Source organism: Puma concolor, chromosome B3, assembly GCF_028749965.1.
Source record: "Puma concolor isolate L17-30 chromosome B3, mPumCon1.1.hap2, whole genome shotgun sequence".
Lineage (NCBI taxonomy): Eukaryota > Metazoa > Chordata > Mammalia > Carnivora > Felidae > Puma > Puma concolor.
Window position 1 is genome coordinate 3907690 of NC_141672.1, and position 24067 is coordinate 3931756.

Consider the following 24067-nt stretch of genomic DNA (forward strand, 5'->3'; position numbering starts at 1 on the left):
TGGGAATAATAACGTTACCTTATATGATTGCTGTGACTGTCATATTTAAAATTATTTAATAAATACTAAGCGTTCAGGGCAACTGAGTGGCTCAGTTGGTTGAGCATCTGACTTCGGCTCAGGTCATGATTTCACGGTTCGTGGGTTCAAGCCCCGTGTTGGGCTCTGTGCTGACAGCTCAGAGCCTAGAGCCTGCTTCAGATTCTGTGTCTCCCTCTCTGCCCCTTCCCTGCTCACGCTCTGTCTCTCAAAAATAAATAAACATTAAAAAAAATAAACATTAAAACAATAAATACTAAGTGTTCAAACCAGACTGACACACAGTAAGCACTGTCTTCACCTGGCACTGACAGATCATTCCTTTGGAGGTTTTCTGTTAGTGATGACAAGTTTTACCTCCCCATCCATACACTCACCCATTCCCTTTTAATTAGTGGCAAATCCATTAGACAGATAACTGTAGCACCATACCCATTTGTAAGAAACTCAATTTCTGTTATAGGAACTAAAGCCATAACTTTAACCTCTAACATGCTAACATAACCACATGTTGGACAGAAATTAAATCAGAAGCTTTCAGATCACCTGGCACTGTAATTTGGGTCGAGCAGTTGATAAGTTAGCACACCAAAATGATCTAACACTGAAACAAAACAAACGAAGATGCGTCAAGTCTCAGTGACATTCATCTTCCAAGTCAAGGGTCCTGGTGATAATAATTCCAGGGACTATATACCAAGGCCAGGCTCTCGGCAGAAATACATCCAATCAGGAACATTATTTTTATTCCTTCCTAATCAAAGAAACTCAATCAACCCGCAACCCTAACAAAGGATTAGCACCAAATATAAAGAACTCACACAAATCCATAAGAAAAAGACCAACACTCTACAGAAAAACAGCAAAAGACACATCCATGGGAGGAACTCAAGTAGCCAAAAAACATATAAAAAGACATTTTTAAAAAATGCCAACATAAACCACAAAAGGATAGCACTGCAAAAAGTTAATAAATCTAACCCTATAGTGAAGATTGGGTGAAAAGGAACTTAGGTGCCTTGTTAGTGGACATGTACTTGTTTGGAAAGCATCAAAGCAAATGAATACACAAAATAATTCCACTTACAAAAAGACTTTGACAGTAACAAAACATATTGCTTATCATCCCTAAGCATGTATTCAAGTACAAAAACATGCACGGGAATTCTGAAGGCCTTGAGAGCCGGCCGCTCTGATTTCCCTTCGAGAGAGAAGTGCTGAGAGATGTTTCATTAGCTGGCAGTCCCATCGGCCTGGCACCTCTGGGACCCACTGCAGCATACACACCAGCGCCAGGCCAATGCCTGAACCCAGCAGACACTCTAGAGCAGGGCCACCCCTGCCCAATGGGCTCCTCCAACAAGCAATCTGCTGCGGCTGAGGCTTTCTCCAAGCTGGATCCCAGCCTCAGGCGCCGGGATCCAACCATCCATCACTGTGCTTTCTGCTTTCCTTCGGGGCTGTCGCACCTACATCCAGTCTGAGGGGCTTTTGCCACCTAACCTTCCTCTCCTCTTTACCCTTCACAGGCATTTACCCCTATGAATCTCTTGCAAATCTAATCCTAGCTTAGCATATGCTTCTCAGAGGAAGCAAATGAACTATCACAGGAAAAACGTAAATCAACTTCGAATTAGTGAAGGGAGGGGAAGAATTAGCCTTTAGCTGCACCTGACGCAAATACAGCCTAATATATAAAGTATTAATCACAGTGGTGGGGACGTGTATTATTTCCTGTTCTATCTCAATGTTTATTTTTTTAAAAATAACTCTATCATTATAATTCTGTCCTATCCTATGGTAATAATCAAAGATATTCAAATTATGCATAATAACTATCCAGTCACTTCAATTTATGAAAAGCTTAACTGTTACTTCTGGTTCTAAAATTATAAACACATATCACTGCTCCCAACTGCCATACCCAGTAACAAGGCTTTAAAACATCTAAAATAACACAAGGTTGAAGTCTGACCTCCTATGGTCTCCAGTCTACCTTGCAGTACTTTCAACGGTTAGGTACCGAAAGACAAATATAAGTCACTTTATCTCCCCAGCCCCTATTTTCCTTATCTAGGACAAAGGAAGGCTGGGTTAGATGGACATTTTAATTTTTACTCTCATTACTTTGAGGGAGGGAAAATCCAAAAACTTCAAAAATTATGTCTAGTATGAAATTTTTACTAAAACCCACATCTGTAAAGAATTTGCCTAATTTGAAAACAGGAGTTTTAGGGATTACTGTTAACATCTCATTTAAATAGCATCCTAATGTCATTCTAAAATACGGATTTCTCTCAAACATTTTAGGAGAATGCTTTTTAAATCAACTTCAAAATATTCCATTTTTAAGATTCAACAAAGGAAACTCTTCTGAAACTCAACACATTAGATAAGATGTATTTTTTTTAATTTTTTTAATGTTTGCTTATTTTTAAGAGAGACAGACAGACAGAGAGCGAGTGGGGGAGGAACAGAGAGAATGGAGACACAGAATCCGAAGCAGGCTCCAGGCTCCCAGCTGTCAGCACAGAGCCCAACGCGGGGCTCGAACTCACAAACCGCGAGATCATGACCTGAGCCCATGAGCCAAAGTTGGACACTTAACTGACTGAGCCACCGGCACGCCCCAAGATGTATTAATGAAACGTTCAAAACACAAAACAGAAGAAACTGTTACACTGCAACTATAACCCTACTTTCCACAACTGCTCTTTAAAGCTGCAGGGAAAATTAACTCAGTCCAAATGACTAAACCAGTGTTCCATCCCCAAGCCGTACCTTACTCAGACTTTTACTACGCTGGTACAGAGATTCCTCTCCCAGAAAGTGACTTAAAGTTCTGTTTTAAATAGAAATACAAACTTAAAACATACACCTGAACAAGGATCACTGTTTTCCATCAGAGTAGGTGACAAACAAGCCTATTTCTTTTTACAACATTCATGGAACCTCTGAAGAAAAGCTCAGAAATGAGAGCTAAACCATAATTACAACCTATGTTGTAAAGAAGAAAACAACAGACGACAACCTGGGGAAAAATACAGTAACTTGGATACAACTTTGATATTTCATCTCCAAAGACTTCAGACTTTTTCAACTCAACTGCCCTGCAAAACCTTATAATACCAAGGAAAATGGCTTTCTAAAAGTAAGCCGAGATTTCTTCAGTACAAATTAACACTGATTTTAAAACAACTATGTTGTGGTGAGCTTCAACCAGCTAACCTCTGAATGACAGTCGTCACCCCAGGAAGGGAGTACGGTGGTAAAAGAACGCCACCTTGAAAACACTAACTCTCAGAGACAAGGACCTGGAAGTTTGGAGTAAAAACTCCCTGGCTCAGAACCTAGTTAATGTGTACCTCTCCCGGCCTGGGGACGGATTCAAGGTATCTTTAGTACAATCTAGAAACCTGACCTGAATTACCTATACTCTCTGGTCCTCAGTATTCTTTTCTGCTCTACAAATGCTTTGGACTCCTTCTCTATCTTTATATCCCTAAATCGTAGCAAATACATGGGACTCAAAAACAATCATCTTCAAATATCTCAGCGCACAACTTGCATTCAAGTCAATGTTTTCATCATAACCCGGTCTTCCCACCAAGTAAAGCAGGTAATGCAAGGACCACTGGTTGGCAACCCCAGTCACATGGATGACAATTAAAATAAGGACACCAGGAGATGTTTATTTAGCATTCACTGTGCGTCAGGCACAGTGCTAGGCATTTCACATGTGTAAGGTAATTCCTTCTCTTGACGAAGAAAGTTCTATTCTCTGTTTTACAGATAAAGGCAAACTCAAGTAACCTGGGGAGCCTGGGTGGCTCAGTCAGTGGAGCCATCAACTCCTGCTTTCAGCTCAGGTCACGATCTCATGATTCCTGAGTTCGAGTCCCAAGTCGGGCTCCGCACTCACGGAGAGGAGTCTGTTTGGGATTCTCTCTCTTTCCGTCTCTCTCTGCCCCTCCGAGCTCGCATGCACCCACGCACACACTCTCTCTCTCTCTCTCTCTCACTCAAAATAAATAAACTTAAAAAAAAGAAAAAAAGTGAAGGAACTTGCCCAGGGTCAAAACGGAGCTGGCAAGAGACACTGCCAGGACCCAAACCCAGGTCTGACAATTCTCACCGCCCAAGCTGTCTACCCTACACTGCTTCTGAAAGAAACATGAAATTACAAAGAGGACTGTAACTGATACAATCCTAGACCATTAGGGATGCAAAGAACCCCCGATTCATGACGGAGGAAACCAAGGTTCCTGAAGATAAAATGACCAGCTCCACTTTTTACCACCTGCTTAGTCACAGAGATCGGGCATTCAATCTCCTGACAACTAGATTTAGGTGTCTCCCCACCACACTACTTAACAAAGTTGATCTCACAGCATTTATCATTACCCTAACCTCTCATTTGAGTGAACACTGCCTCAAAGTATGTCTAAATCACAACACAATCACCACCATAACTTGTGAATTTAAGAATATCTATAGAGGGGCGCCTGGGTGGCGCAGTCGGTTAAGCGTCCGACTTCAGCCAGGTCACGATCTCGCGGTCCGTGAGTTCAAGCCCCGCGTCGGGCTCTGGGCTGATGGCTCAGAGCCTGGAGCCTGTTTCCGATTCTGTGTCTCCCTCTCTCTCTGCCCCTCCCCCATTCATGCTCTGTCTCTCTCTGTCCCAAAAATAAATAAACGTTGAAAAAAAAAAAAAAAGAATATCTATAGAGTTGATTTTTACAATGAAACTAAAGCATAGAAAATAATGTGGTCAAGGACACAGAACCAGCAGTAAAAAGAAACAAAAAACAGGCCAAGACCCCCTGTTCAGCAAAATTATTCCACATTAAAGCATAAACGCATTTTACTAAGAGAAATCAACTCTGAAGTGACAAGCTGAGCCAATGACAACCCAAAATTTCAAATCTGATGAAACTGGATTCAGTGTACAAATACAGGTTGCTTTTTTAAAGGACTATTATCTCAAAAATATTTACCAATAACAACTTCTTTAAGAGTCATAATTTTAGTATCAGTGAACTGTGATACTGACAACCAACACAGGATGAAAGTTGACATAAAAACACATGCTTCAGAAAACAAAGAACTTGAGTCAACCTTAAAATCCTGTCACTGTGTTTCTCTAGCGAGAATGCCGAACAGTGGTAGAAATATATAGGCTCCAGATTCCTGCCTTGCGTGCATACCAGTAAGATCATGGAAAACATTCACATCTTTATATAGAAAAACACTACTCATTTGAAATTAAATTATGCTTTGCAAGTACATATAGGAAATAACTTACCAGAAGTAGGACAGAATAAGCATTCTTCCTTCTTACTCTATTCTACGATTACCAAATTCTAAGACACCAATGACAACATACACAACGGCAATCTGGACACCATACGTGGGAACAAAGCCTAAGTTAAAGATGTAGAACTACATTCTGGTCTCTGTTTTCAAAACTAATTGATAAAATTTCTCCTATCACTGTAAACATAGATGGTATTTTAAATTGCCAAGTTATGCCACAGGCCACTCATCTAGTCTGGGTCTTAATTTGATTATGAAAACCTAATGGGTATTTTAGGGCTACAGAGCCCCATCCGTTTCAGTCACTATTTTGTAAAGGCCGACAGAAATGGATCTTCTTTGGACTATGCAGGGAGTATCAGATGTTCCCAGCTTCAACCATTTGCTTTCAAAGCTAAATAGGCTCAATTTGGGATAATATGGGTAAATGAAACCTGACTTAAAAAAAATTAAAATCAACTTCTTCCACTCACAGTGGACTCCAACTCATCAGAGAGTTTAAAAAAAAAAAAAAGAAAGAAAGGAAAGAAAAAAGGGCTCTCTGAAGAGTTTCACACTCACTTGTTCAAAATTCTGGTTTAAAAAAAAATGCATTCCAAACTCAGGCAGGGAGAAAGGACAAAGCACTAACAATCCCAATCTCAATTCCATACTCCTCCTAGCTTACACTCATGGAAAGAACTGTTCAGTCTAAAGACCTAAGAACATTTTTTTGGGGGGGGGAGGGGGGGAGGAAACAAATATGGTGTGCCACTTCTACTCCAAAATGGAAGTCTCCTCTCCCCTTAGATCTTAAGTTCCATATAAGAACACGTTGAAAAAACTCACTGAGAAACAATAAGGTCCCACAATTTTCAGCCCCATCTATGAATCTGTCCTGCTGCTCAGACTGGCAAAAGAGGGCTTAAAACTATTTCATACCAGTTAGATTCCCTTCCAGCTTAAAACAACACAAAATAGGCAATCTGTAAATGTTAATGCCACAACCCAACCCATTGGCAGCCAGACTATGCAGAACATTTACAATGTTTCACTTTTAGAGTGGCAGGTCTCTAGCAAATGCATGCTGGTACCTAGTCCATGAAAAATACAAGGGCAGCTCAAGAAAGGAACCTACCATATCTGCCATTTCAAAGAAAAGAACAAACCCAAAGCTAGGCTCACTACTGACATCGATACTTAGAAGAAGATCAGAAATCTAATTCCTGCTGTTGCCATTTCCTTAGTCACATCCAACATACTTAAGTAAAGCTTTCAAAACCAACATAACCCAAACGTACTAAAAATCGACCAACTTACTAAAAGATCCGTGGCAAGTTGATTTTTTTTTTTTTAATCTATGTGAGAAACTTGGTGACAACCTATGCTTTATGTTCTGTGTATTAAAACAAAGATGGACTTGACCTACAAAATGAAGATAGGGTCAACTGTAACCAAAAAACAGCATGCTTCCCCTGGTGGCCAACCTAGGAATGGAGAAGGCATGCACACAAGAGAAAAAGCCTGGTCTCCCAGTTCTATCTGTCACTCTTGTCAATGAGAAGTCACTACCAAAAAAGGAAGATGTGGGGGAAGGGGAACCGATCAAAAAGACTAACACGAATTAAAAAGGAATACAAACCTGGGTGTTAAGACTACATGAATGTAAGCGATTTAAATCAACAGACTAAAATTTAGAAAGCAACTATGGGCAAGGTCATTTATTCCCAGAGTGCCCAAAAGCTCACTCAGGGATCCCTGTGTATTTTCACTTCAAAGAACGCCCAGAGTTCAGTACCTTAATAACAGCTCAAGAGCGATCTCCTTTCTCAAGGACTAGATCCTTGCAATTTCCTGCAGTCTTGTTTCCAAGGAAAGGCAGTTATGCATTTATTTTCTCAAATAAACTAGTGGTATAACCTAGATACCCTCCTGCTCTAAAGCCCTCCAACCAGAAAGACTGTTAGCTCCACTTCTGCAAGATTCTTTCGAATTTTATTTCATAAAACCCATGTCCTTTCGAACATCTTCTATGCCAACAATCTTTAAAGAACAGTCTCATGGAGAGCCGGGCTAGAATCTCATGCACTAAAATCTGACGAATTCCTTTGTCTGATTAGATTTTTTCTGGTACCACTTTAAATTTGCTTCCACGCAGAACAGCAGCAAGGAAAGTAAATGTTCCATTCTAGGGTGGAGGGATCTCTTGGAGGTGGAAATAATTCGTTAGGCTAAAGCTTCCCAGGGTTCTATTCTTTTCACAACCCCTTCCTTCAAGAAACACAAAACAAAACAAAAAAGGAAACACACGGACATTTACAAATAGGTCCTAAAATCGAACTGCCACGAGCAAGCCTCTCTTCCCCGGGCAGGCGCCCTCTGGGAAGCTCACACTTCTTAACTGAATTGGGGGGGGGGGGGTCGTTTCTCTACTCCCCCCTCACCCCAAGCTGGGAGGGGAGGCAGGGGCACGCAGAAGCCCGGGGGCCAGCAGGAAGAGAAAAAGGCAAGTGCTGCGACATTTGGCAGGGCAGAGAGGGGTCGGAGGGCGTCCCGAGTCCGGGGCGCTCGCAGCACGCTAACTCTCCAGCGCCGCCACCCCTACCCCCGGCCGAGGCGCAGCCGGCCGGGACCCCGGGACCCCCCCCCCCCCCACCAGGCCGACGCCGCCCCGCTCCTCGGGGGCGCAGCGGGCCAGGCGGCAGCGACCCGACCGGGGGGCGACTTGAGCCTCCCCGGGGCGCGGGGCGCGCTCGCGGACCACGCTCGGGTGTGTGCTCCCCTCCCCGTCCTCGCCCTGCTGTTCTCCCCGCGGACAGCAGGGCGAACACACACAAAAAGAAAGTTGTCCGGGGGCCCCCGCCCCCTCGGGTCGCGGGGCCCGGGGGCGCTACTCACCGGGGTCGAAGTCGGGCACCACCGCCTGGTACTGGGGTCCGACCCGCATGCCGCCGCCACCTGCGGGGAAGCACAGCACCGCGGTCAGCGCGGGCGGGCGGGCGCGGGGGCGGCGCGGGGCGGCTGCCACCTACCGTGCTCCTCGTCGCTGGACGAGCCCGAGCTGCCTTCCTCCCAGGAGTTGCTGCTGCTGTTACCATTGGGCGCCGCCGCCGCCAAACTTTTATTCTGCCCATTATTGGGGGCGGCGGCGGCCGAGGCGGCGGCCGAGGCGGAGGCGGCGGCGGCGGCGGCCGAGGCGGAGGCGGTGGCCGAGGCGGCGGCGGCGGCCGAGGCGGAGGCGGCGGAGGCGGCGGCGGCCGAGGCGGCCGAGCTGGCCGCGTTGTTCCTCCCTCTCCGCTTCCCTGAGACCTCGGGGCCCTTCTCCACCATGGCCGGCATCGGCGGGGGCCGGGGCCGGGCGAAAGTGGCGGGGCCCCGCGGCTCCTGAGGAGGGGGCGCCGGGCGGGGGGGGGGGGGGAGGAGCGCGGGCAGGCGCGGGGCCGGGCGGGCGCGGCGGGAACCCGCGGGCGCGAGTCGGAGCCGGGGGTGGCCGGGCGGGCGGAGCGCGGTGCGGCTTCAAGCCCCCAGCGCCGAGCCGAGCGCAACTTTCGCTCTCATCGCCACCCGCACTTCACTGGCACTAACTACTCCGGGAGCCGCGAGCGGGCTGGGGCGGGGGGGGGGGGGGGGGGGCGGGGCCTGGGGCGAGCCGGGGGTGGGGGGGGAAAGCCGCGCGCAGCCCAACCCGACGCGGGCTGGCTCCGCCCCCCCCGCGCGCTCCCATTGGCTTGTGTGGGATTCGGACAGCGAGCGGCAGCGCGGTTGGCTCGGCGAGCCCGTCTGTCCAAGGGACGGGGGCGGGAGCGCGGGGAGGGGGAGGCTCCGGGCTTCCGTTGGTCAGGTTCGGTTGACGCGTATCGCCCGCTGTACGTGGTTTGAGGTTTGCAATCTCTCTACGCCCCATGATCCATCTCTCTAGGCAATAGCGAGGAGTTAGCTGCCCTCCCCGCCCCCTCCCTCCGCTGCGGCCCCCACCCCCTCACCTGCGCGCACCACCCGCAGCCTCGGCCCCCACATTCCGCGGAGGGCCCCTCTGAGAGTCCAGTTGGCTTGAAAAAGTAAAATATGCGCGACACGAGAACAGAAATTGAATGCAAGGTCGGGACTATTTTCCCCTTCGCGCGGAGGATTACAGCCACAGTTTGAATGGGTTCTATACAAAGAGGGGAAACTAATTGGAAGAAACTAATTGCGCCCCCACCTTTCCCAAGGGATTTGGCGGCGGCTCAGCGCCGCGGGTCCCCGTTGCAGGGGGCAGGGTTCCCAGGTGACAGTCTCCCGAAGGGAAAGGAAGCAGCGGGGTGGGGGGGGGGGGGTTGTGCTCAGAGTATTTGTGGAGGCTTCTGCTAATTGGGTTGGGGGAGGTTGGAAGTCGCCGCAATTGCCCCAGTCGCTGGCGCGCCGCGTCCAAGGGGACCGGAGGGAGGGTCCCGAGCGGCCTCTGCCCGGACGCAAAGTCCGGGTCCCGGGTCCCTTGCCATCGTTGAGGGCCGGTTAGTCCTCAGTGAAGAGACCGAATCGTCCCTGCGGGAGGGGACACTTACAGAAATGGGGAGGAGGACTTATAGAAATGGGCTGGGGCCAGGAAGGGTAAAGAGGAAGAAGCTATTTTCATCCCAAGCCCTTGGTAGTGGAGGAGGGTCAACTTCCTCCCAGGCAAGAGCCACTTTTCCGGATCTGCTGCCTGCCCTGCCTCCCCTGATCCACGCCGAGCACCCAGCAAGGGAGAGCACGACCCAGCTCGAGACATCCCTGCCTGAAGTGTGATCACCCACCAGCCCGGGGGCTGCTTTACCGCTGGGTGGGGGTTTGGGGGGAGCGTGGGACTCCCCTGGAAGTCCTCGTCAGTCCCACCTCCACCACCCCCCCCCCCAAACAGCGCGCTGCTCCTGCATAATTAGGAGACGAGAAGGTCTATAAATAATTTTTTTAATGCAACGGATAGCTTTTAAGTTACTTTTAAGTTGCTTCAAACCTGAGCTGTATAAGGGGACAGTTTACACCAGCTCAAGATATAAATAGCTACAGGGAGAAATCTGGAGTTTTATGTTTTTAAAACCTTAGTAAGCAGGGTGTTCTCTAACACATTTTATGCAGGATGAACCATCATTATTAACTTCAATGATGTGACCACGATCACTTCTGCCTCAATGGCTAGGAGCCCTCCCGGAGGAGGAGCCGGCTGGCACCAAGTTCAGGGTCTCATCTCCAGGACTCCCCCTAAAAGGATGCCCCTCTCATTGGAGCGCCCCAGGCGGTACAGATGTGTGCCCTTGGGATACTCCTCCACCAGCTGGCCTGGGTAGGGTCCAGACGGCAAAGCCCAGGGTTAGGAACCAGAGGAGGCATTCTGGGGCTGGGCCACCTGGCTGAGGGCCTCTGTGACTCATCTGGAGGTGAGCACTGTGTAAGGAATGAGGTTAACACCACTCTGCCCTGCTCACTTGGTGTCCTGTGAAGTTCTACCATCAGACCCTGGAATGATTAGCCTACAACAGCGCAAAGGTGATATTGAGTCATTTATTAGGGCAGCAAGGACAGCATGACACGGGTCATGAGTGCCACCCACCAAACCCCAAGGTTGGGCTACTTCCTGGCTGTGGTTACATCTTTGGACTATCCAACCATTCACTTTTTTCAACAAATATTAACACCTAAGTTACTTCAACATATGCCAGGCCCCTTTCTAGTTTGAACCCAAAGCCACATGGATACCATACTGACCTTGACCCTCCCAGCTTCCTCATCTGAAAAACACAGATAATAGTTAACTACTTCCTGGCCTAATGGATTTTTATAGAGTCCACCTCCCCGGCCCTGATCTTCCTCCACCGTAGGGAACCCTGCAATTTTATGAAAAGCCCTTTCCTGCCCCTACCTATTGTGTGGGATATCCACACGACTCTTGTGACTGGGAACTTGTGACCTCAGACTTCAAACTGGCCCGCCACACAGTCAGCAGCCCGACCATGTTTTTCAGTGACACTCTCTCCCACTCTCTGAGACCCATACATCCCCACCTTCTCTCCTTTCCTTATACCTCCCACAGCTCCTCTGCCCTCCGCCCTCACTCGGAGCCAATGACCTCTCCTTATTCTTCAGCGAGAAATCTGAGGCCATCAAATGGCATCTCTCTCCTCTTCTGGCCTCCAGACTGGCCCAAGTCCTCCCCACCTACCACCCCCACCCCGCGCCCCCCCCCCCCCCCCCCGCCTCCGCTTTAGTCTCTCCCACTGTGATCTTGATCTCAGGCACCCACTTCCCACTGCCCTCCCCTTGCTGGTCTCCTGTGCCCTCAAGCTCTCTCTTTCCCCTGAGTCAGCATTTTCCAAAGAAAGGGAATAACTCTCCCTTGCTCCCAAGTCCCATGAACCTCCTCCCCATTTCTTTACTAACCCCACAGAAACCTCCAAAGATGTGTCTATACCTGCCTTCTCCACCCCCTTCCTTCCTTCCTAGTCTTTCCTTACCCCACCCTAGGAAGGCTGTGTCCCTACTCTTAATTCTTGCTGAGGTCACTCACAACCTCCAGGCTGCTGAAGCCAGCAATCATTTACTGGTTTCCCTGAGCTCTTCTTCCACAGCACCTGAGTCCACTACTCCATCTTCTGGAAACTCCCTGACCTTTCTAGACCTCAGGATGCCTGGTTCTCCTACCCCACAGGCCACTCCCTTCTGGTCCCCTTGCAACCTCCATCCCCTCCCTGGTTCCAGGCTCTGTGCATGATGCATAGCAGGTGCTCATTAAAAATGTGTTGAGTGAAAAGTGGATGATAGAGGGTACAGAGTGCTGTTGGTGCACAGAGCAGGAGCCAATCCTGGTGAGGGGAAGATTCCTGAAACAAGAGAGAGGTCTGACCAACACTTGATACAAGCCCTACAAGAGGGGGAAAGGCCTTTGAATTTTATCAGCCCGACATCTCCCCAGCATAAGCTCCTCCCCAACATCCTCCTTCAGGAGTTTGGCTGGTGGGGGGGGGGGGGGGCGGGGGGAAGAACCTGACAAGCACGTGACCCAGGCCTGGCTAATCAGACCTCCCCAGCCCCTTGGCTGCGGTGAGTGCCTCAGGCATTGGCACATGACCGAACCAGGCCAATCACTGCCCTTTCCAAAACTTTTTCAGACCCTCTTAGGAGAAAGCCTGTCTCTAAGACCCAGAAAAGCTTGGAGCCTCTCGGAGAGGACCTTGATTGGAGCAGGTGGGCCAGGTTCCCAGGACTTGTGCTCAGGCGCCCTGTGGTATGTGGCCCAGGCTAGTCTAGGCCCTGCTCAAGGGAACAAACCCTCCCCAACCAGCCTGTGGAAAGAGGAGAGCTGAGGCCTGATGGGAAGTTTTGAATTCTTCTCCTCCCTACACCCTCTCAACCGGGCCTAAAATGCTGCCCTTTAAAGTTGAGCATTTGGGGGCACCTGCGTGGCTTAGTTAAGTGTCTGACTTCAGCTCAGATCATGATCTCGCCGTCTGTGAGTTCAAGCCCCGCATCGGGCTCTGTGCTGACAGCTCAGAGCCTGAAGCCTGCTTCAGATTCTGTGTCTCCCTCTCTCCCTGCCCCCCCCCTGCTTGCGCTGTCTCTCTCTCTCTCAAAAAATAAACAGTAAAAAAAAAAAAAAAAAAAAAACTTTTTCAATAAAAAAAATTTTTTTTAGGTTATTTTCAGTTTCTGTTAGAACTTAAAGATTCCTGGTACAAATAACTGGGCATTAACCTGGTGCAAAACAAGGAAAGAATATGTAAGCAGAGGAAACAGCACCCTCCCCCCTCCCCTGTGAAAGACTTACCGATAATAGCTGGTCTTGAGGGTGTACCTGTGTGCCCGGTTCTGCGCTCAGCCTTGAAATCCTGCACTGATTCAATCAGCCCACTAAGCCCATCAGGTGAACACACTTATGACCGGTTCCGTGCCTTGCAGGTAAGCAAACTGAGGCACCTAGGGGTCAAGTCATCCGGCCAGTGGAGGATCCCGCACTTCTCAGCCACACAGCTGTGCAGCCTCGCCTTGTTAGAAAATTCTGCTAGGTGAGAGATAGCTTCCCCAAGTCTGGAGCCAGACAGAGGACAAAGGGAACCGGAGCTGGGGTGGTAAGAAAACAGCCCAGAAGCCAAGCCTGGGAGGGTTTAAGCCATCAAGACTGTCCAGAAACTGAGACTCGGGGCGCCCGGGTGGCTCAGTCGGGTCCGCGTCCGACTTCGGCTCAGGTCATGATTTCACAGTTCATGGGTTCGAGCCCTGCTTTGGGCTCTGTGCTGACAGCTCAGAAGCCTGGAGCCCGCTTGGGATTCCGTGTCTCCCTCTCTCTCTGCCCCTCCCCTGCTCACGCTCTGTCTCTCTCTCAAAAATAAATAAACCTTTAAAAAAAAAAAAAAACTGAGACTTGAGGCAGGAATTTTAGCCATCCCAGGAGTTCTTAGCTGGCAGTCTGTGGATAGAATTCAGGGGGACTGTGAACCTGGGAGGAGAATTATGAACCTTTAGCTGAAATCCAACATTTTCTTCAGTTATGAATGTAGGTGGTATTAGCAATGGCTGTGACTCTGACACTCATAGAATTCATGGTACTGTTTCATCACATTACAATTGTTGGAAAGAGCTCAGAATAGAATGTACACTCATCTCCCAAATCACAGAGACGTTAGACCCACCTCCAGATCTTGTTACTTGATGTGTTCATAACTCAACAAATAAATCAAGGCGGATCATACACCTGACTGTAACAGCTGAAACTATAAAACTCTTAGGAGAAAACACAGGAGCAAGTCTTTGTGTCCTTGAGTTAGGCAAAGGCTTCTTAAAGCAGAAGGACCAAAAGAAGTATATAAATCAGATTTCATCAAAATCTAAAATTTTTGTGTCGCAAACAATACCATCAAGAAAGTGGAAAGACGGTCCACACGATGGGAGAAAATATTTGAAATCACACCTGGTAAGAGACTTTATCACGAATGTATAAAGAACTCTCACAGCTCAACAATAAAAAGACAACCTCATTTTATTTATTTTTTTTTTTTAATTTTTTTTTTCAACGTTTTTATTTATTTTTGGGACAGAGAGAGACAGAGCATGAACGGGGGAGGGGCAGAGAGAGAGGGAGACACAGAATCGGAAACAGGCTCCAGGCTCCGAGCCATCAGCCCAGAGCCTGACGCGGGGCTCGAACTCACGGACCGCGAGATCGTGACCTGGCTGAAGTCGGATGCTTAACCGACTGCGCCACCCAGGCGCCCCAAGACAACCTCATTTTAAAATGAGTGAAGTGGGGCGCCTGGGTGGCTCAGCGGGTTGAGTGGCCGACTTCAGCTCAGGTCACGATCTCACGGTTCGTGAGTTCGAGCCCCGCGTCGGGCTCTGTGCTGACAGCTTGGAGCCTGGAGCCTGTTTCAGATTCTGTGTCTCCCCCTCTCTCTCTGACCCTCCGCCACTCGTGCTCTGTCTCTCTTGCTCTCAAAAAATAAATGAGACATAACAATAAATAAAATGAGTGAAGTATCTGAACAGACATATCTCGAAAGAAGATGCACAAATGGCCAATAAGCACATGAAAAGATGTTCAACATCAGCTATCAGGGAAGTGAAAATCACAACTCCTGTGAGATGCCACTTCATACCCACCAGGATGGCTATAATAAAAAAAGAGATAATAACAAGTGTTAGTGAGGATGTTGAGAAATTGGAGCCCTCACACACTGCTGCTGGGAATGTGGAATCGTGCGGCCACTTTGGAAAACAGTCTGCCGTTCCTCAAAAAGTTAAATACCGAAAACAAAAGGGGAAAAAAAGTTAAATATAGAGTTACTATATGACCCAGCAATTCCACTGCCAGATATCTAATCAAAACAATCAAAACTAGGGGCACCTCGGTGGCTCAGTTGGTTGAGTGTCCGACTTCGGTTCAGGTCATGATCTCACGGTCCGTGAGTTCGAGCCCCACGTAGGACTCTGTGCTGACAGCAGCTCAGAGCCTGGAACCTGCTTCGGATTCTGTGTCTCCTTCTCTCTGCCCCTCCCCCACTCACGCTCTCTCTGTCTCTCTCAAAAATAAAATAAAAACATTTAAAAAGTTGTAACAAAAGACCACATTATATCTGATCACCTTTCTAGGAAATGTCCAGAACAGGCAAATGCACAGAGAAGGAAAGAAGATTATTGGTTGCCAGGGGCTGGAGGAATAGGGCAATAGGAAGTGACTGTTGATGGGTACGGGGCTTCTTTTTGAGGTGATGGAACATTCTAGAATTGATTGTGGTAATGGTTTTGCAGCTCTGTGAATACACTAAAAACGACTGAACTGTATAGTTTAAATGGGTAAATTGTATGGTATATGAATCCTATCCCAATGAAGTAGAGATGATTAAACAACAAAGAGGAATTGAGAGGAAGGAAACACAGAGAATACATCACAGGTATCCTGGCGTTCCTACAGATTTTGTTTTGTTTGCACCCCTCGTGTGCAGGGGGAGGCTGGGAGATCCTCCCTTCAGGGCCTGGACATCTCCCCATCTGGCTCCACCACGGCCTCCTTGGGTGCTGCTGGCTTCACCAGGTGACCACAGGACGGCCACTCGAGGACCCTCATCCCACAGACCCGTTTGGCCAGGTGTCCATTGTGCAGTTACGGGAGGAGAGACCGGAGCCGGAGTCTGTCGGCAGGGCAGGACTCAGGAAGGGAAGCAGACCCAGGCCCTTTCTGGCCCAGGCCACCCCACTCATTATTGAAATACCACCTGGAAGGTTTTACTCTTTGCCTGAGAAGCCCCCCCCCCCCCCCGCAGAGGACTTGGGGGGTAGCTGCAGGCCTGGGGTAAGGGTGAGGCCTCCCAGGGTGGCTCCCTCAAGGGGCCACATGCACATGGAAGGACCAGCAGAGACAGACCCCCACCCCAGGCCTCAAAGGTGGCCAAGGCAATGGAGCACCCGGGTGGCTCAGTCAGTTGAGCGTCTGACTTTGGCTCAGGTCATGATCTCAAAGTTCTTGAGCTCAAGCCCCGCATTGGGCTTTGTGCTGACAGCTCGGAGCCTAGAGCCCGCTTCAGATTCTGTCTGTCTGTCTGTCTCTCTCTCTCTCTCTCTCTGTCCCTTCCCCACTCATGCTCTCTCTCTCTCACACACACACACACACTCAAATAAGGATTAAAAAAAAATTTTTTAATAAAAAGTGCACTTAAAAGCACGGGCTCCCAAATGAAACAAACAGAATAAGATGTAAAAAAAAAAAAAAAAAAAAAATGTGGCCAAGGCAAGTCTCCACATGGAGGCCACGGTCCCCTGGCCCCAGGTCTGTGTCTACAGTCCCATCTTGGAGACCTCTGCCTCCACAGGGCTGCCCAGGAGATGCTCCCCTTAGCAGGCTGTGTACCCTTCATGGCTCAGCTCACAGGCCACCTTCTCCGAGCGCTCTTCTGACCTCTGTGACCACCTCAGGCCCCTGTCCCAGCCCATCTGGCACTAATCACGATTGCAATGACCGATGGGTGGCACTTGCCCTCCCCCTGGAAACTAAGCTCCATGAGGCTGCACCTGTGGCCCACGGTGTCTGGGATCCGGGCTCGGCACGGAGCCTCACGCACGCGCAGGGGCTCATCAAATCACCACTGCTGACTTGGTCGTGGGGTCAGCCCGGGACACCTAAACGACACCGAGCCAGAGCATAAACATATCGCTGGGGACAGACACGGGGCCTGGCTCTGGCTTCCCAGGTAGCCCTGTGGCTGACAGAGGCCGGCTGGCAGGCTGTCTTCTGGCCGCACCCGGGGCCTTTAGACCCTCAGAGAGAAACCGCCTTCCAGCCTGCGGTTTCCATTGTGAGGACCCACCCCTTACCCACAGGAGTGACGGCGGGAGTGACAGCCCCCCTCCCCCACAGGACAGCAGATGAGAGAAGGCCGACCATAGATTCCCCTTGAGACACAGCAGAGACGGACGGTCCTGGCAGGTGGGGGAGGGGGGAGGGCCCGTGCTGAGAGGTCTGTTAACGTACAGTCCTGGGGACAGGTCACCGCCACTGGGCCAGGCTCAGGAGAGCCACGTGGAGCCTCCCCCCCCCCAACCCCCCAACCCGGGGCCAGACACACCGCATACCTGGGCTGGTCCCCTCCCTCCCAGGGCTTCATCCCCCAGTCACTGGACTGCCAGAGATCGCCTTGGAAACAGGGATCTCTTCCAGCTCACAACACCCCGGGGGCTTCCTGCTGCCCTCCCCCCAGGACGTGGCCCCCCTCCCTCCTTGACCTCCACTCCCCGCCTCTCCCTCCCCTCCTGCCCCCAGGACTTTGCACAGACTGTGGGCTGTTCCTCAGCCTGGAACACCTTTCCCTAGATCTTAACAGGCTGCCTCCACGGTATTCAGCGGGCACCTCCTCAGAGAGCATGCCCACCTCCCACCTCCAGCAGCCCGCCTCCCCCCCTCCTCCCTCCCCACCGCCCCCCTCTCAGCCTTATCTCCATGACAGTTACAGCCCTCTTTGTCCCCTTAACACTCCCTCACTAGACTCCACCCTGGCACAGGGGCCAGCTGTCTGTCTGCCCAGGTCTGTCCTGCTCAGGGTGTGCTTCAGTCCCTGGCCGGTGGCTGGCCTCGGGGACGGTACACCTGTGTCCCCCTTATGGCGCCAGCGGGGGTGCTGCCGGGGGAGACGCAGGTGGAGGCAAGGCCCGCTGAGCCGCTGTGGCCACTGGCGTGAGAAGGGCTGTCGTGACCCGAGGGGCCACCCCCAGAGTCACTGTCCTTCCTCTCTTGCTGCCCTCACGGCTAGCTCACTGGCATCTTCCCCTGCTGGCCCGGCACACGGTGGGCCTCAGTGCAGGTGGCCTCTGGATGGGTGTCCCGGGAGGGAGGCGTCCTTTGAAGGGGGTGGGGGGCAAAGTGAGGGACATCAGAGCCCTTTCACCAAATGCCCCGCATTTTCTGAGCACAGACCGAGGCCAGCCCCACTCGGTCACCTGGCCACGGCCCTCTCCTCTGGGAGGCCTCCCTGCCCCTACTTCCCCTCCGAGGAGGGCATGAGGCCCGTCCCAAAGGGCTGCTTCGGAAACCTCAGAAGTTCTTAGAAGGAGAGGAAAGACGGTGGTAGAGCCTATCCATTTACCCTCAGTCCCGCCCGGGGCCCACAGAACCAGAACAGACAGAGACAGCGGAAGGACAGACAACGCAGCAAACCCCGGAAGCCCAGATGGCCGCGTGGTCACCGACCCCCGCCCGGGAGGAAGGCTGGCTGACGGCAAAGCCGACTGCCACAACCCCCCCCCCCAAAGCACCCACGAGCCCCTTTTACGGCTCCTGCCCATGCTGTGGGCGCCGACCCCGCCCCTCTGCGCTGTGACGCGGGGACCTGCTTCTTCCTATCCCACTTAACCATCCTCAAGGCCGCCTGATGAAGCAGGGTGGGGACTGTCCAACTCAGAACCGACCAAGAATGGGGGACCGAGTCCTGACAAGAAACGAACCACGCCTGACACAGGCTGCGTCATGGATGACCTTGACCCGATGCGATGCCGCAGGAATGGAACCGGCCCCACGAGGTCACACGGGGTCTGGCTCCACTTCTGCGAAATGTCCAGAGTAGGCAAATCCATAGAGGCAGAAGCTAGCTTTGTGGTCGTCAGGCCCTGGCGGGGACAAATAGGAGTCATGTTTAATGGGTACGCGCGGTCTTGTCCGACCATTGACGATGAAGTTCTACAACCAGACAGCAGACGTGGTGACCCAGCCCTGTGAATGTCCTTAACGCCACTGCACTGGACATTTCAAAATGGTTACAATGGTGAATTTTGTTACGTGCATTTCGAACACACACACACACACTCACACAGGCACGCACAAAGAATTGAGGGATCCAAGTTGGAACTCAGCCTTCCAATTCAATGCAGGAGCCCACCCACAGGGGATGCTGGGCCGTAATGGGTAGCTTAGGGTGACCCTGAACCTAGACACAGCCTCACACCTTGCACTCTGTCCCCTGGCATTCCCACCCGCCGCTCTTGCCTAAAGGACATGCCCTGGATTCTTGGGTGGTGGCCCAAGGTCCCGGAGGAGGCAGTGGTCTGGGATGGAGGGGCCTGAGCACCCCCGTGGCTTTTGTGACGATGTGGAAATCGGCATCTGGGCCGAGCCCCCCTAGGTGCTGCCCTGTGCGGGACAGAGGGATGCTGCTGTCATGGTCCCAGCCCCAGGCCTCTGCTCTCGTTCACCCCTCAGTGACCTCAGGCGGGCTCCTGGCTTTAAAGAACTCCTCGACTCCAGTGACTCCCGAATCTGTGTCATCTCCAGCCGGGACTCACCCTCAAGCCCAGCCACCAGCTCCGGTCCGCCCAGAGTTGTCCCATGGGCACCACACACGTCACAACACTGAGCCCACCCCGGGCCCCATCTCGGGGACACGTCCCCTCTTCTCCCACATGCTTGTGCCAAAACCCAGAGGAATCGTGGCTTCTCTCTCTCACACTCCACATCCAACGTCCACTCTGCCACGGAAACATGTGGAAACCAGCCCCTCTCCTTCTTCCACTGCCTGCACCCTGCTGTGACCCCGTCACCTCTCACCCGGGCCCGTCTGCCTCTGCCATTGACTCATGAGCACCAGAGGGACATGGTTAAAGCAGAAAACAGATCATGTCATTCCCCTGTTCTAAATCTTCCAGTGGCTCCCACCTTACTCAGAATGAAAACACAGGCTTTCCGGTGGTTTACAAGGCCCTCCGCAGCAGGCCCCTGTGACCTGTCGGACACCGTCTTGTCATCTCATCTTCTCTGTGTCACCATCCAGCTCTGGCACCACTGGCCTTCCTACTGATCCTCAAACCAACCAAGCATCCCCAGACCACAGGGCCTTTGCACCTGCTGTCCTCTGTGCTAGGAATCCTTTTCTCCAAAAATCTGCTGGGCTCACTCCTCACCTCCTTCAGTCCCTGACTCAGATCTTACCTTCTCAGCGAGTCACCCTGACCACTCTCTCGAAGAAGGCCACGCCCCTCAACCCAACACCCTTTATTTTTCCTTTGCACGCTCCCCCAGCTAGCCTACCTTATTGATTTGTACTGTCTGACTCCCTCTTAGGACGGCAGCCCCTTGAGGGCAGGGATTCCTGTCTGTTTTGTTCACAGTTGTTCCTCCAGAGCCCAGAGAAGTACAGGGCACACACCAGGCTTCCATAAATATCTGAAGAGTGAATGAGCCAGTTTAGGGTAGGACACGAGGCCCAGAGGGCAGAGTGTTGCAGCTGTGGCTGGCGGCACCAGGGATTCCTCCGGGCCTGTCTCCCGAGCTCCCAGATCCTTCTAGCTCACGGTGCTTGTTATTTTTGTTAGTATCCGCCCGAATGGAAGACAGAGTGTTCTCACAGTATCTACTTGCTGAGAAGGCAAATATTCAAAAATACTTTGACAATGACATTCTCCAGTTCCCCGAGGCTGTGTGAGATGCCAAGAATGATGCGACTAATTAGCGGCACCAACTCCCCGCACGTCCTGGCATCTGTGTCTCCCAGGGACAGGGCACGGTGGCCGGGACTCTCTGATGCTGCAGGGGAGTGTCTGGGCGGGACCCTTGGGGAAGAATCCAGTGGAGCCCCAGCCTGGGCCAGGACCGGCCTGCCTCTGGCTGCCCGAGAGCCCCTGAGCCCATCCCTGACACTTGCTGGCCTCAGTTTCCCCATTTGTAAAACGAGGGGGCCTTCCGGCTCGGATTCAGGCCCAAATGTCATCTGCCACAGGGAGCTCGATGTCCGGTTCCTAGAGAACGGGGGCACGGCGCGTGCGGACGATGCCACGGTTTGCTGTGGTTCTTTCAGAGCAACCTCGCAGAGATCCGAGCCGCTCCCATCCACACCCCGCTTCAGGCCTCTGCACCCTTCACGCCAGTGCCGCACACCTAGGGTGCCCAAGTTGCGCCAGGGGCCGGGGACACGGAAACAGGCCAGCTCTCTGCAAGCCTGTGCCCTCCCCCTCCTGGCCTTCACCACCCCCGCGGTGCCTAGCACATATCAATACCCACTAACGAGACTTCTGTGCCGTCAGCATCATCCTTCAAGACTGCCTCTCTGCTCTTCACATGTCCTTTGAGACAAGGCTTTATTTGGCCCTTTAGAGCAAACCCAGGAGGCCCCCACTGCAAGAGTCATTGCTCCCATTTGACAGATGTGGAAGGTGAGGCCCCAGGAGGAAAAGGCCCTCGCAGGAAGTTGAAAGGCAGAACCCGAACTTGAACGTGGGCCTTCCAATGGCTTGTTCAGGACTTTCATCTGGACACTCCAAGGAATGCCTCGAAAGCCAGGAAGGGCCCTTGCCCCAAATAGTAATACTATTAAGCCACTCTTCTGCTCAAGAACCCCCCAAGGCTCCCTACTGTTGAACTACACCAAGCCTCCCTTCCCTAGCATCACCTTGAAAACCCATGTATCATGTCCCCCTCCCATCCAGCTGCGAGCAGACTAACCTCCCGGAACTTGCATGTTCCAAGCCCGTTCCCCCCCGTCAGCATCTTTGACCAGGCCACCGAGTCCTGTTCCCTTCACTCGTCAGCAGCCCTGACCCCATGAGGGTCTCCCTCCCTTGGGCCTGGAGATCAGAATTCTGGAGGGACCTGTCCTCTAGAAGCTCATCTCATGGCCTACCTGGAAACAAACACATTTATGAGAATTCAGAGGGGCTCCTGGGTGGCTCTGTCGGTTAAGCGTTGGACCCTTGATTTCAGCTCAGGTCATGATCTCACGGTTCCTGAGCGAGTCTGAGTCCCTGAGATGGTCTCTCCTCTGCCCCTCCCCCATGCACACTTGCTGTGTCTCTCTCAAAATAAATAAACTTAAAAAAATTTCAAAATAAGGATTTTAAAAAATCATAATGTAACAAACAAGGCATCTTTGGTGTGAAGGAACCAACAGCATTGGAAGCTTCTTATTCTACCTGGTCAAATGAAGCCCCACGTTTCCCAAACCTCGAAGACCTGGAAGGGCATTCCCAGCAGGAGGAACAGCCTGTGCAAAGGCCCCCTGGGAGTGAAAGAATGTGATTTGTTTCTGAAAATTGTCCACCTCGGCCCGCTCGCAGGCTCTGTGTGGAGACGCGGTTGCAGATGAAGCTAAGAAATACGTAGGAGGTTAAATGCCAGGTGAAAGTGCCAGGCGGGGCCTCAGCCTCTGGGACAGGTCGAGCGAACTACTGCCCTTGGGCCCAAAGCTAGCCCACCACCATTTTTGTACAGCCGTGAGCTGAGAATGGTTTTACATGTTTAAATGGTTGAGAAAGATCAATAAAAAGATTATTTTGAGGGGCGCCCGGTGGCTCAGTCTGTTAAGCATCCGACTCTTGATTTCGGCTCAGGTCATGATCTCACGTTTGGTGAGTTTGAGCCCCGCATCGGGCTCTGTGTTGACAGCATAGAAACTGCTTGGGATTTTCTCGCCCCCTCTCTTTCTGACACGAGATAATTCCATGAAATTCAAGTGTCAGTACCTACAAATAACCTCATATTGGCACACAGCCACACCCATTTGTTTACATATTACATTGGCGGCCTTTGCATTAAAACAGCAGAGCCCAGGGGTGCCTGGATGGCTCAGGTGGCTCGGTGTCCGACTTTGGCTCGGGTCATGATCTCGTGGTTGGTGGGTTCGGGCCCCGCGTCGGGCTCTGTGCTGGCATCTCGGAGCCTGGAGCCTGCTTCGGATTCTGTGTGTCTCTCTCTCTGCCCCTCCCTTGCTCGCGCTCTCTCTCTGTCTCTCAAAAATAAATAAAAATGTTTTTAAAAAATTAAAAAAAAAAAACAAAACAGCAGGGCCTAGTAGTTTCTCTATGTGGCTCACAAAACCTAAAATATATACTAGGTAATACTTTTCCAAAATTTGCCCTCCCTGCTCTAGGAAGTGGCCACCAGCCAAGGCGGCTGTTCCCAAAGGGGGTTCCAGGGAATGCTCATCGCGTGAGAAGCTCTAGGAGAAAAGAGTTCTCCAGTTGAGTAAGTCTGGGCTGCTCTGTCTGCTGCATCCCACTCCCCCCCAGAATGGGACAGTGAACCACAGCACAGTAAAGGCACTGAGAAGTCCTGCAGGAAAGAACATCATTTCACTCCTATGAGTCATTAAGAGTGTTTACTCCTTGCAGACACACGGGAGGATTGCATATGTCCTTGGAGCTAGGTAGGCTGGGAGACTCCTTTTGCCACTGAAACGTGAGTGGAAGTGACACGCATCATCTCTGGGTGGAGCTCTAAGAGCAGGTGACTTAACCCTTCCTCTTTCTCTCCCCCCTTGCATGGCAACCAGTGAAGCCACATCCGCCTGAATCCTGGAGTGAGAGGAGGAGAGACCCAGCCATGATAGACACAGAGCAAGAGCAAGAAAATGACCCTTAGTTATTTCACCATTAAAAAATGCATGGTAACGGGGTGCCTAGGTGGCTCAGTCGGCTGAGTGTCTGACTTTGGCTCAGGTCATGATCTCACAGTTCATGGGTTCAAGCCCCGTGTCAGGCTCTGTGCTGACAGCTCGGAGCCTGGAGCCTGCTTCGGATTTTGTGTTCCCCTCTCTGCCCCTCCCCTGCTCATGCTCTGTCTCTGTCTCTCAAAAATAAATAAACATTGAAAAAAAAAATTTTTTTTTAAATGATGGGTTGGGGAGGGGCACTGGGCTGGCTCAGTTGGTGGAGAGTGTGCCTCTTTTTTTTAATTTTTTTTTAATGTTTATTTATTTCTGAGAGAGACAGAGACAGAACGCAAGCGGGTTGGGGCAGAGAGAGAGGAAGGCAT

At 51.1% G+C, this 24067-nt stretch overlaps 1 protein-coding gene and 1 long non-coding RNA gene across 3 annotated transcripts in view; both read right to left on the reverse strand.

The window, feature by feature from the left end:
- RCOR1 (REST corepressor 1) overlaps positions 1-8901 on the reverse strand; it is a 132414-nt gene extending 123513 nt beyond the window's left edge. Inside the window, exons 1-2 of one of the 2 annotated variants that reach the window (XM_086708760.1) lie at positions 8367-8901; positions 8233-8292 (exon numbers count right to left, since the gene is read on the reverse strand). In XM_086708760.1, coding sequence (XP_086564886.1) covers positions 8233-8292; positions 8367-8673 — 367 coding nt within the window. In that variant the 5' untranslated portion in view covers positions 8674-8901. The remainder of the gene's footprint in view (positions 1-8232; positions 8293-8366) is intronic. The other variant, XM_086708761.1, reaches the window with a different exon arrangement.
- An 8867-nt stretch (positions 8902-17768) lies between these two features.
- Positions 17769-23778, reverse strand: LOC147579671 (uncharacterized). The gene is made up of 4 exons (XR_015251997.1): positions 22823-23778; positions 21761-21938; positions 20351-20485; positions 17769-18936 (listed from the first exon to the last, which is right to left on the reverse strand). It is a non-coding gene; the product is annotated as an uncharacterized LOC147579671 (long non-coding RNA).
- Positions 23779-24067: the final 289 nt, after the last annotated feature.